Raw genomic sequence first — 13286 nt, 5'->3', positions numbered from 1 at the left:
ACCTTGACATCTGGAATAATATAACTTTTCCAATTACTGCATATAATTCTTTTTGCGCCCCCCCCCAATACAACCACAGTTCCTGATAAACAGTCAAATTCCAAAGCTTTGGTATATAATTCAACATTCCATTAAATTTTTTAACATGTAAAGGTTTTCTCATAAATCTGCTAACATACATGAATACACAATCCCAAAAAGATACAAAATGATCACATGACCCTACCATATGTGTCAGTGAGCCCTCAAATTTCTTAGACCTCCAGCATAAAAAATCTAATGTCCCTCCTTCCAAATGCATTCCTTGGCGTTGGCTTTGCTGCCCTTCCCTTTCAACATGTCGCCAGCTGACGGGGAGAACATGCCCCCATCAGGGCGCTACAGCAGAAACAAGAAGATCTGACTTCCCCCTGCCTTCTCTAGGCTGGTTTTTCTGCTTCTCCTCCCACGTCCCATTTGGTTTTCTCCCAAGCTTAGGATAATGTGAGATTAGGAATCCCATGGAAACACTCCAAGGCAGAAATAACTAGAGGGAGGAGAGAGGGGCAGCCTCTGCCATGGTTATGCAACTAACTAGGTCCTGTAGAACTGAATAACTGAAAGTAGCTGCTGGGCTAGTCTCTTGCTTCCTGGGGAGGAGGGAAGCTGCTGACACTGGCATATGCAAGAAAACCAGCAAATAACAGAAGCCAGGTTCAACAGCTGTAATTCTTCTGTGAATGCTGCAGTGAGGAAAAGCAAGGATGTTGCATCTTAAGGGGAAAAAAATGGAATGCTGTTAAAGGGGATGATCAAAATATTGATATAGAAAAGGCAACGGCTGGGCAGGAAATGGTTGTAGTGAGGGATGGCTGGCTAGTGACCAAGGGACAGGGGTATGCCCAGACCTCCCAGAGTCCCAAAGCTCACCTCTAGTCATGCCCACAACAGGTCTTTGCCTTCAAGGAAATGTGTGACAAGGTCTGGTGACATATTAAAAATCATCTTCAGGTTTTTGTTAGGCAGCCTCAGAATAAGAGGGAAAGCACCACTGTAACACAAGTACAGCTTAAAGTGACTTCAGCCTGTTCCTACCAAGGGACAGGCTTAAGTCACTTTAAGCTGTACAGGATGAATTAAGAACATTGCCTTGTGGACAAGGGGCATGATCTACCTAGGGCACGGTTAAGAGGGGACAAGGCTACAATTCCAGCTGCCTGTTTGCAACACCACCCCTGTCACTACTACTGGTTGTTGTCGTATAGTGCCATAAATACATATACCAATTGGTGAACAATGGCTGCCTGCCCTCAAGGAACTTATCGGTGTCTAAGATAGCGTTTTCCTTCTTGGACACTCCAGAGGTGTGTTTGTTGGGACAGCAGATCCCATATTCTCTAACCAGCCTGGCACTTCTGTGGCCATCCTGGTTGGGGTGGGGTGATAGGCCATTAGAACCCAAAATGTCAGGAAGGTGGCAGATTGTGAATGACTGTTCCAAGCATTCTGCTGAGGGTGCTTAGGGAGACAACAGAAACAAGGAGAGACGCCTGTGAGGCAAATATATTTGCATGAATTTCAGTTCCCTGTATCTTGGTTTGTCCTTAGGAAGTCAGGGGCAAGCAACTACTGCCCTCCAGATTATTCAGCCTAAAGTTCCCATAGTCGCTTGTTGACTAACGCAACTCATTAAAGCAGTGTTTCTCAACCTTGGCAATTTTAAGATGTGTGGACTTCAACTCCCAGAATTCCTCAGCCAGCATGGCTGGCTGGGGAATTCTGGGAGTTGAAGTCCACACATCTTAAAGTTGCCAAGGTTGAGAAACACTGCATTAAAGCAACCACAACATTTTTCAGGCTCAAGTGGAAACCTAAATCTGAGCAGGTACGATGAGCAGCAGGAAGGTGTTTTCTCATGGAAGGACTGAAGCCCTTTCAGTGCAGCCACAACTGAAAACACACTGATGGGTCAAATGTAAGAAAAACAATTCCCAAAAAGTAGAATACATGGAAGATGACTTGAAAATAGTGCAAAACAATTAAAGTTCACAACCCTCTCCTCTAAAAATCATGAAAGATCATTCATGCTACTCACCGGTTGTTCTCATGCTCTCAGACCCAGGATCACCCTGGCTTCAGTGCCATTCACCTCTTCTCCAAAGGAGGCTGGCAAAAGCCAAAGAGAAACATTGGTTCATAGTAATTATGAGATGCTATTCTTTCTTGCTCACAGATGTTCTAGCTTAAAGAATTCATTTACGTGTGTGTGTGTGTGTGTGTGTGTATATATAGAGAGAGAGATTGAGAGAGAGAGAGAGAGAGCGTGCATGTGCTTGTGTGCTGGGTGAGGAACGGTAGCCAGAGTGGTATGTAAATATTGTAAATAAATAAAATTTCTTTTGTGTGCTAGATGATGACTTACCATTGGTATTTGCCAAAGCTGGCTAAACATTTACCTGGTGTCACCTTTCCTGGAGACCGTTGGAATCCTGTAGAAGGGCTGTTACCTGATGGAACGATCATGTTCAATCTTCATAATTTCCTCAAAGTAAATAGACAGTAAGCATTCCTTTTCACCTATTAACATTCAGACCCCACAAAATCCAATCAGTCTGCTGCTCATTAGTGATATATATATATAACCTGGTCCAGGTTACCTGAGGGACCGTCTCACCCCTGTCACACCAACCCGTCCCACCTGGCCAGGCAGAGAAGGCATGTTGTGGATCCTATCAGCCAGAGAATGTTGGCTGGTGGGGCCCAGGAGGAGAGCCTTCTCTGCCGTTGCCCCCGCCCTATGGAACATTCTCCCCGCAGAGGTGTGGCAGGCCCCTACCCTCCTGGGCTTTCAGAAAGGATTAAGGACCTGGCTCTGCCAGCTTGCGTGGGGTGATAACAATCTTACCCAATCCTGGGGGTGGCTGGCACCTTAACGATGCTCCCTGAGTGACTGCCAATTATTCTTGGATCTATTTATTTTCTATTTATTAATAGTAGATTGTAATTTTGTAATTTTAATTGATTTTAACTGTTTTGTAAACTGCCCAGAGTCGTTCAACGAGATGGGCAGTGACAAATTTGATATATATAATTAACTATAAATCAATTAAATATAGATTAACTAACTAACAGCTGTGTAATAAAGAGATGTGTGCTACTTGGGAAAAAGACTATGGCAGATCTAGAGAAATGCAAATATCATTCTGATAACAAAACTAAGTATTGTCAAGCCATAATTTTCCCAGTTGTAATATATGGCAGTAAAAGTGAGACCATCAGAAAGGTTAAACAGAGAAAAACTGAATTGAATTGTGGATCTGGGAAAAAAGTGTTTGAAAACACCTTGGACCAGAAGTAAAAAAAAAATAAAATTCAGTTCTAGACAAAGTAATCTTAACTGTCTCTTGTTCTTTTTGACTACATTCTTTGCAACTCTTTATATGCATTATACGAGAGGCAGATCGGTGTAGCGGTTTAAGGCACCAGGCTAAAAACTGGGAGAACTTGAGTTCTAATCCTGCATTAGACATGAAACCAGCTGGATGACTTTGGGCCAATCACTCTTTCTTCAGCCTTAGGAAGAAGGCAGTGGCAAACCATTTCCGAAAAAAGTTGCCAAGAAAACTGCGTGGACTTCTCCAGACAGATGCCAGGTGTCAAGACTGACTCGAAAGAATTCCCCGCCCCCCAAAATATTATATAATATTTTAATCTTCATTTTTGCACCATCAACTAGAAGGCATATGCAGTCTAAGAAAACATGCCAGTTCTTGTGTAGCAAAAGATCAGCTTCCCTGTCATCAAGTATACTTCTGCAGCTACTGGCCGGGCAGGCATGTCTGTATAAGCAAATGAGAAAGTTGCCTATATTTTTTGTTGGAGTGGGGTACTAATTGTATGGGGTACCTAGAGCGCCAGTTGCTGGCAGTTAATTGAGGGCCATTATTAATTAGTGGTATTGCTATCTTGATTTTCTATGGAAACTTAAAGCAATTGTGATAACATCCATTCTTGTCTCCCACCCAGTAGATGACCTAGTTCATCACTGCATAACTTCAGTACTGATACATTAGACACCTGACATTGCTCACCAGGTGCATAATAGGAAATGTGAATATGCTTATCATAAAATATAAATAACTGTGTGAATTATTTAAACCATGGAAAAATCTATGCCATGGAGGAAAGCTAGCAAGGCTTTCTTCACTGACAGAACCAGGATTTTAGTCCCCTGGAGACCAGAGGTGGGGAGGTGGTCCCACACCCAAGCCCTTAACTTCAGTTTGGTTAGATCTTAGGTTCTCAAGTCTGAGTAACTCCCAAGCTACAGCAGGTGAAGGCCACTAGGCCTCCCTCATCTGTGAGCCAGCCCAGAAAACCTATAGGGCATTAACTCAGTTTGGGCCAGGTGATGGGTATTTTATTTGCCTGTGAAATAGAGGTGGAATTTTGTAAAATTGAGTCTTGTTTAAAATGCCAAAAAGAGTTCACCTTGACAGAAGACATTACAGAATAGCCTTGCTCCATTATTCATGGCCATTGATTTGTGTCTTTTAAAAAGTATTAATATTTTTATATGTTTTACTGTATTTTTAAAATTATATAACATGTGGACAATCTGGATATGGTGTATACTAATTTAAATCAGAATATTAAAAAATAACAAAATTGTGGGCAACTTTTGTAGTCATTTGGAAGATTTTGCATAATAATATTAATTATATAATATTAGTGGTATTAGATATTACAGTAGAAAGTGTCCTGACAGATAATACTGAATTACACCTCTCAGCAACCCCAGCCAGTATGTTCAAGAGTGAGCAGTGCTGGAAGTTGTAGCTGAGCAATGCCTGGAGGGGCCCAGATTTCCCACCCTTTCACAAAGGCTAAAGCTTCATGGAAGAGCCCATATTTGTCCAGAGAAGGTTCTGATTTTAATCCCATGGATCTTCAAGAAGGCTGGGGAGAAATGCAGTCCGTGTGAACAGAATAGGGTTAGTTGGAATAACAGGCAACCCACAATAAGATAATGTTCTCTGTTCCTAACCTGTTGCTATCTTGGAACAGATTCAGAGAAGGGCAGTGAGGATGAGCAGGAAACTAAAATTTAAGTCCTGTGATAGGGCTGGAAATGATTAGCCTTGTGACTGGGACTTGGGAAGAGAGGCGCTTGATATGAGAGCGTGGAAGGATCACACAGAAAAAGGCCAAGAACTGTTTTCTATCATTGCAGACAGAATAGTGGATTTAAGTTATAGAAGGAAAATTCTAGTTGACTGTTAGGAGAAAAGCTTTCCCAATAGCAAGAGCAGTTTGATCAGAGAGATGGGGTATTCTCATCACTGGTTATGTTCAAGCAGAGGATTATTAGGTTGTTGCCTGGAGCAAAGGGTTGGGTTCAGTAGCCTCAATGGCCTCTTCCAGCACTGTATTTCCATGAAGTCTTGAAGTAAACTCTCATCCTGTATCTAGCAGCTGCACTGGGCACAAGATTGGGCAAGATTAGGCACTGGGCACAAGATTAGGCCACCCATGCTGGCTGGGGAATTCTGGGAGTTGAAGTCCACACAGCTTAAAGCTGCCAAGGTTGAGAAACACTGCTCTAATCAGTTACACAACTGAACCTATTCAACATTAAATCAACCAACTAACTACTGCTCCTAGCTTTCTTCACATTGGTTGCTTTTAGAGCAAGTCCACTTGCTCAAGTCCACTTACCTGTTTTTATTATTAATTTGTTTGTTTCTTTGCAATAGCAAAGACACCTTTGTTTGTATTGGACTCCATGAAGGCGACCCTACTTGGAAAAAAGACTATTCCCTTTGGCCCTGGGGCTCTTGTGATAAACTTGTGTCTTCAAAAGCTCCCTTTGATCCTGAAGAGTGGATTGACCGTACCCGAAACCTCTATAACTGGACTGAGGAATATGGGAAGTAAGTGACACACGGTTGATAGAATGGAGTTGGAAGAGTGCAAATGTGAAACCACCTAGCATTTTTTCTGTTTTGTCATTGGTGAAGATACAGTGGTAGCATCAAAAGTATGTTGGGTATGGATTTAGAGAGGGTTTGGATAAGGGGTACTCATTCCCATTTCCCCAACTGTATCTGGAAAGCTTATAAAAGTATAGTTCTCCTGTGCTTCTGTTTCATGCTCTGTCTCCTGTGGGATTTCTGCCTAGTCTTGCACATCAACTTACCTGTTCTTTTTTAAGGTTTGATTCATCTTCCTGGGAGTCGGTAGCAAATGAAGAGATGTGGCAAGCCAGGTGAGAGCCTGTCCCCTTCCCATCCATACTGTATCTGAAAAGGTCTCTACATACAAATTAATTACATTGCAGATTGCACAAGTAAAACACTGGAAGCGTGGTGAGAATCTAGGAAACAAAAGCTGGTGTCCAGCAGTGGAATGGAACCAAATGTCACCTTGCAGTTAATAGTTTAAGGCAGCTGGCACCCTCCAGATGTCCTGGAGTACAACTTCTAATGTCATCCCCGGTAAATGCCAGTTCAATATAGTGAACTGGGATAGGATCATTCCATGGGGAAGTGAACCCCGCCTTCTCCTTCATGGATGCTAGTTGGTGTTTAAAGAATACACAACACACTTCTGGTTGTTTTTTTTTCTTTCCCTAGGATGAAAACAGCCTTCTTTCTTTTTGACCTTGCAGAAACGGCTCCCACATCTGGGGATGCGAAAGCAAAGCTTTACACATTTGCTTATAAGGTAAGCACTTTTCACTTTGGGATAGAAAAGCTCAACCTGTCCATCTGTTTGCACAGGGATAAGCAACAATTTGGGGACAGGGATCATTTGTAATTTTACACTGTGTAATGGGTGCACTCACAAAATGGCTGCAGTAGGAAACTTGGCTGTTCACAAAATGGATGTTGGGGTAGGCTTGTCCAGTCTTAAGACACCCATTTACTAGACTCCTGGAATGCTTCCTATCCTCTGAGTGGGCCAGTTGTCATGCCCTCAAACATCCCTGTAAGTCCTTATGTTGCTAGGGGCTAATGCTTTGTAGCAGACCAGCTTCTTATTTAATTTTTTTATTTTTTACTAAAGTAAACTTTATTTAAAATGTCTTTTGGGCACTAAGGGATGCGCCTGGGGTGGTGGTGGTGTGTACTACCCCTGTGTTCATAGGGTTGATCGGTGTTGACCTTGCTGCTGGTTATGGTCACCAGAGCAACTTAGGTGAAATAATACAGGCACAGCCAGAAGGTCTGTTTCCATCTGTCTGGCCACTAAGCATCGTGCTGGGTTGGTATCTTTTCCTCCCTGACCTCACCTGCTAAACAGGGCATGACAGCTGTTTGTACCTCACTGCTCCTGAATGCTGCCTCTAGATTGGTGTTTCTCAACCTTGGCAACTTTAAGATGTGTGGACTTCAACTGGCTGGGGAATTCTAGGAGCTGAAGTCCACACATCTTAAAGTTGCCAAGGTTGAGAAACACTGATCTAGATAACTGGGGACATTCTCGTTCCCTTTGCCCCAGAACTGTGGGACCTCTTCACTGTCTTGTGGTAGCAAGCCAGGTGTCACAGCTAAGCTTACCTGAGAAGCTTAACATAGGAGTGGGATGGCAACTTTGAAAGCCCACTTAAGTGCCTACAGAGCAGCACTTGAGGTTCCTCTACAAGAGTAGGACCAAGTTCTCATCCATGACTTGTAGAACCAAGCAGAAGCAGTAAGACATTTCCAGTGAGCAAAGACAGAGCGTTTTCCATAGCCAAAGTGCCTGTTTCATGGGGCTAATGAATAATATTACAGCCAATTTTCTATATCTCCCCCTGCTTTGCTGCTTGCAGGTCTAATTGTGTGCATGTGACAAAGGAAGGGTGTTGGTTGCTTATGTATCAGTAGCAAGTCAAGGACGTGTGCATCTTCTTTCCACACTCCCAGATTTGAATAATGGTGGCCTAACAATAAAGTTGATACAGTTTAGAGAAATACCCCAAGTTCAGTTCTTTTCTTTTGCTGTTTTCATATGCAAAGTGGTTCCACTAGAAATAAAACATGTATCTTCAGCTCATTTTCTCTTATTCCCCACCCTTTTGCTCTCTAGTTTCTTTCTCTTACTTCTCTCTTCCAGTTTACCTTTCAGATTTATCCTTGGGATTATTATTCTTGAGTTTCCCCTTGAGAATTGTACATCTTTATTCCTCTTTTCAGTTTTATGACATCAGAGCAGCTTACCCAATCATCAGCTGCACATTAGCTAAAATCCTGTACACACTGATTGGGAAGTACTTAGTGGGGCTTATTTCTGAATAGAAATGCAGAGGCTTGCATTTCATGGTTTATAACATATGCTCATAAATGGTGTCCTATTTTTCCTCAGTTGCCAAGACTTTATTTTATAGATGCTGTTGATGCCATACTTGACTGTTTATGTCATGCTTGACTTTAAAAAGTGAGCAAGTATTTGTCATACAGGAGGATGATATATCTGGGATTTTTCTTCAATCCTGAATTGTCTCCTCTGATTTACAGCTGTACAAAGAAATTGTAAACACGTATAAAACTCATCCAGTGAACTGGCACAAAAATTACGCCATTGCCTGCGAGAGGGTGCTGCATCTTCACCCGGCAAGGGAAGATCCAGAAATGCTACTCTTAGAAACCATCAAACACTTCTGCCTTTACCTGGAGAAAGCTGTAGATGATCCACAGCAGAGCAATATTTTGCAAGCCATAAAGCATATGAAGAAAGAACTTCGGGAATTGAGAAAAACGAAGAGGGGAGAAAGAGGCAACCAGCGTAAGACGTGACCAGCTCAGGGAAAGATCTGTTGGAAAGGAAATGAAGAGTAAGAGAAGGATTCCATAGATGGAATTAAAGCAAGCTTAAATGCAGTATTTTTTAGATTAGGAGAAAAAGACTAACCAAGAGAAGCGTTTGGTGATATAGAAAACCATAAACACAGGTTGGGGGAAATGAATTGGGGGTTTTCTCCCTTTTAATGTTACAGTGTGGGGTCATTAAATGAAGCTGAATGTTGGGAGATTCAGATGAAAATTCTTAACACAGTGCACTGGTAATTTGCTTCCCTGGTTTATGGTTACCAATTTATAGTCAAGTCTCCCTGGAGCTGAGCTGAGCTCTGATTATAGGATACATCTACAGTATGTTGTTTTCTTGGCAGCAATATGGAAGCTGTCTTCTTCTGATGCGTTCTTTCAACTTCTCAGTCTAGCCTACATCCTTGGCATTTCCTTGGTGGTCTCCCATTCGCATACTAAGCAGGACTGACCCTGCTTCGTTTTTTGAGATCAGTCATGGTTGGCTAGGCACTGCCACCTGCTGTGGACATGGCTACCAACTGGGATCAAAGGACATAAGGCAGATTTATGATGACAGAGAGTTTGATTAAAGGCTAACAGCCATGATTGCTTTTGCCTTCATACCAAGCTTTGGAGCATCTCAGAAGCATCCGGTTGAGTACTGTTGGGAGTAGAACACTGGGCTAGAGATGCCTCTGGTCTGACCCAGCAGGATATTCATATGCTCTGTTTGATTTATCCACTTGTATATGTTTATGTGCTAATATTTAGTTATAACATCAGAGTCAAAATCCTAATAGCAAAAACTGACCTGGTGGAATTGGCATTTGATCAACATTAAGCCTGTATGTGTGACAGCTAAAGCAGGAATGAGATTTGAGAAAGTGCACATTAGTTCTGCCCTTAGCATCCCCTCTCAGGAGGAGAAGAGGGAAATGATAGTGTAGATGCCTTGGATTATGTCACTAACATGGGTTAGTGTTATCTTCAAATTATAGAGTCCATAGAAGTTGATGGAAGTTTTTTCCATTGTTTGTGTGCATCGCTCAAATATCAGGGACAGTGTTTAGTTTATTTTAGAAAAACATATGCTCCTTTTGAAGATCAGGTTCCTTAGCTGCAGGTCTACTTAGGACCAGCTTACTTCTTGAAAGCCAGGTGGTCTCCGTGCCACCAACTTCTTTTTGTAAGACAAAATTGTACACTATTTGCAGCCTTTTCTGAACAGACATGGTCTGATCAGAGTCAGTACTACAGGTAGTCCTCGTTTAGCAACTATCTTGTTTAGTGACTGTTCGCAATTATGATGGTGATGAAAAAGTAACTTTGCAATGGGTCCTCACATTTACAATCCTCACAGGTCTGTAAAGCACATGAAAGCTGAAGTAAGATCATAAGTACAGTTGTGGTTTCATTGAGCAACCACTTTGTTTAATGACCAAGTTGCCGGTCCCAATTGTGGTTGCTAAATGAGAACTACCTGTACTCCACTCACCTCAGAAATAGATTATTGAAAAAAAACTCAGAAAGGATGGACCATATTTTATAAATTGAATATATATTATAAACATGGAAAATCTCAGGTTCAGTCACCCACATTCCTTCCAAAAGAACCAGAGGTGCAGCTGAAAGGAAATACATCTCTGCCAGACTTTGGAGAGCCATTGCTAGGAAGAGTAGATCATGCTAGGCTGGATAGACAAATAGGCTAATTTTTCATAAAGTAGTTTCATGTATTTGAAATATGTTATAAGGGGGCTGTCTTTCAGGCTGGTTAAGAAACTTATCATGAGAAATTGGATCACATCTTATGCCTCTGAGAAGAGCTATACTGTCACCCAGTCTTTTCTACTCAAAGTGCTGATTTTGAGCATTACGGTCCTGTACATTTTGGGACCAGATAACTTTAAGGACTGAATGAACTTCTCTGATTGGCATGATCTTCCTTGGAAGGTGCCTGCCTGTTGAAGTACAGTGGAACTGAGATGGGTGTATTGAGCTTGGACATAAAGCGCAACTGGGTTTCCTTGAGAATGGAAGTGTGTGCTTCCAGGCACTATTTTGTAGCCCTGCCACAGGAGGAAAGGAAACCCATCACATGGTTTTCTTACCACTGTCAGATGTCATTAGGTCTCAGCTCTGGGTAAAAATCTTTTTAATTGTAGATTTTTATATCATTCTCATCCAGCTTTGTTTTTTCAAACTTTTCCTGTAACTTTTGAAGGATGCTCTTGATGTTTGTTTTATCTACATAATACTGATTTTTTTTTTATTTACTAGTTGCACTGAGAGATTTTTACCCGAGTAACATGGCTGTTCATTTAATAAATAAGTGAATTCTTGCATTTCCAGTCTTTCTTGCTGAGTTGTCCTTGTTACAGAATACCTGGATTGATTTGATAAATGACCTGACCAAAATTCAAAAATAGCCTCTCGTTCCTCCATCTGCAATCTTACCAGCTACGTACTTTCTCAAGATCATCATATCTTTGCACCAACTCATAAAAGATGGATTTCCATCACAGAACATGAAAATCTTTTGCAGAATGCATTTCCATGTAAACAGGATGAATGAACATCTGGAATATTATCATGATTTTTTTGCACGTTAGAAATGGCTTCTTGGGGTAGGCTATCACTTCTTTACAGGAATTTCATCAAGAATATAATGACCACATTCTTTGGTTCATTAGAAACTATTTCAATAACCATGGCTGAAAGACAGAAGATGTCCTTTTATTCTTGCTTTAGTTAATTCTCCCATGATGATAAACAAACTGCAAATTAATTAATCTACGTAGATGGCAAATGGGGGTAAAAGGAGGTAAAGCATTTTTTTTTTCAGATTTCAAAGGGAATTCCAATATGCATACTAAAAACTAAAACTTTGAAATTATGAAAGGATTTGTTCCCAGCAATTTTGTTTATTACTTGGATTTATTCAACTCTATTTTGCTGCTGTTGTTGTTTTTTTTTAATTCAACATGGGGATTTTTTCTAAAGTAAATCTAGAAACCCAATGTAAAGGCACTTCCTGCAACACTTTGTACACACACACACACACACACACACCTTAATAAAAAGCATTATGTAAAACTTTCAATTGTCTAAAACCATGATAGGCAGAAGTCAAAATTTGTGGATTCACCTAATGATGATTACGGCATATGAAAGATTGACTTGAAATGTAAGATGAGTAAATGGTAAAAAGCATCAGTTAATAGAGGAAATGAAAGGAAAAGAGATGTATATTTTGAAAACTAAGAAAAGGAGGGTTTAATAGATGAGAATGAAGGTGGTCTGATCTTGTGGAGTAAAACTGATGAATACGTGTTTGGAAATGAAAGTAGTCAATGAAAATGAATGAAAGAACTAAACTGTGTATCAGAAAATATGAATTGGTATCATATAGTGTGTATGAAAGTAGGAATCCATAGATTGGTGATAGATGTAATAATAGAAAACCAGGGATGAGTTTGGGGAAAACTTGTGCAGCATTCTGAATGAATATAATCTAGGGGAAAATACTATTAGAAGACATAACTGAAAAGGTGGGAATGAGAAAAGAGAATATAGAAAAAGCAAGTCATTTAGAGAATGAGAATTTTGTTTGATAAGTATCTGCTTAGAAAACATCTTTGTTTTGAATATGTGATTTAAATTTGTGTGTGTTCATGCATACACACAAGACGGAGAAATCTAAGTCTAAAAGCATGATTAATTTTATTGTTTTTGTTGACAAATTGGGAGAATTAGTGAAAGGTTCAAGGGTGATGAGAGGTTCTGAATATGGGGCAGACCTTTTTTTTGGTAGTGTCAAGAGTGGATTGTGGGGAAAAAGCAAACATGGAAGAACAATCAGATGAGAGTAAAAGTAGAATAATTGCAGAAAATATGAGTTGTTCATGAAACAGAATTAGAAGACAGATTAACCAACCACCAACAGAATGAATGGAACGTAGAAAGAAAGATCATGTGGACGCTATTAAGAAAAAAGTTAAAAAGAATGATGTTACAGATGTAAGGTTTGCCCCGTTCGACAGAGAAACTCCCGTGAAACGTGTGGTTCACAAAAGAGGTTTACTCATGTGTAACGTAGCAGTCACAAGCAAAGCCAGGACTGGTTTGGTACAATTGCATCACTTGTTATATTCCCCCCTTCCCGTGCTTTTTCCGCCCCACGATCGTGTTACCGCTGCGGATTATCGGCCCCCCAATAATCCCTCTTAATTGTCCATGATGGCAGGTTCGGTCAGGGTCCATTGTCCTTGATTGACAGTCCCCCCCTGGCTTGGGTTGGTCCCCCCCCCCCGTTACGTGCAAGCCCGAGGGTTTTGCGTTGCGCGGCGATCTTGTTTCACTGCCTGCGGCCCCGTTCATTGTTGGCTCACGCCGTTATCAGTGTAGAGTTAAAACTTCCGCTGCGGTTTTCCTGTTTGGCTGGGCACAGGTGGCCCATTAATTAGCGGCGCTTTCAGTTCCTCTTTCCCTCGCTAGCTGCCGCCGGTGGAGTTC

The 13286-nt window shown here is 41.2% G+C and overlaps 1 protein-coding gene across 4 annotated transcripts in view; it reads left to right on the top strand.

The window, feature by feature from the left end:
* The window catches only part of TMEM260 (transmembrane protein 260), a 68343-nt gene that overhangs the window by 40780 nt on the left and 14277 nt on the right, over positions 1 to 13286 (top strand). For 3 of the 4 annotated variants that reach the window (XM_007438266.4, XM_088149699.1, XM_088149697.1), the window contains 5 exons: positions 2390 to 2538; positions 5736 to 5912; positions 6194 to 6247; positions 6615 to 6705; positions 8481 to 11116. In XM_007438266.4, the coding sequence (XP_007438328.2) occupies positions 2390 to 2538; positions 5736 to 5912; positions 6194 to 6247; positions 6615 to 6705; positions 8481 to 8759 (750 nt within the window). In that variant the 3' untranslated portion in view covers positions 8760 to 11116. Of the gene's footprint in view, positions 1 to 2389; positions 2539 to 5735; positions 5913 to 6193; positions 6248 to 6614; positions 6706 to 8480; positions 11117 to 13286 lie in introns of those variants that run through there. The other variant, XR_015797660.1, reaches the window with a different exon arrangement.

This window comes from Python bivittatus, unplaced genomic scaffold (assembly GCF_059951505.1).
Source record: "Python bivittatus isolate LINGU-HERP-01145 unplaced genomic scaffold, Pbiv_v1 ctg000580_np1212, whole genome shotgun sequence".
In the NCBI taxonomy this organism is placed as follows: Eukaryota; Metazoa; Chordata; class Lepidosauria; order Squamata; family Pythonidae; genus Python; species Python bivittatus.
The sequence above is the reverse complement of the archived record's forward strand: the minus strand, read 5'-3'. Positions and strand labels throughout refer to the sequence as shown.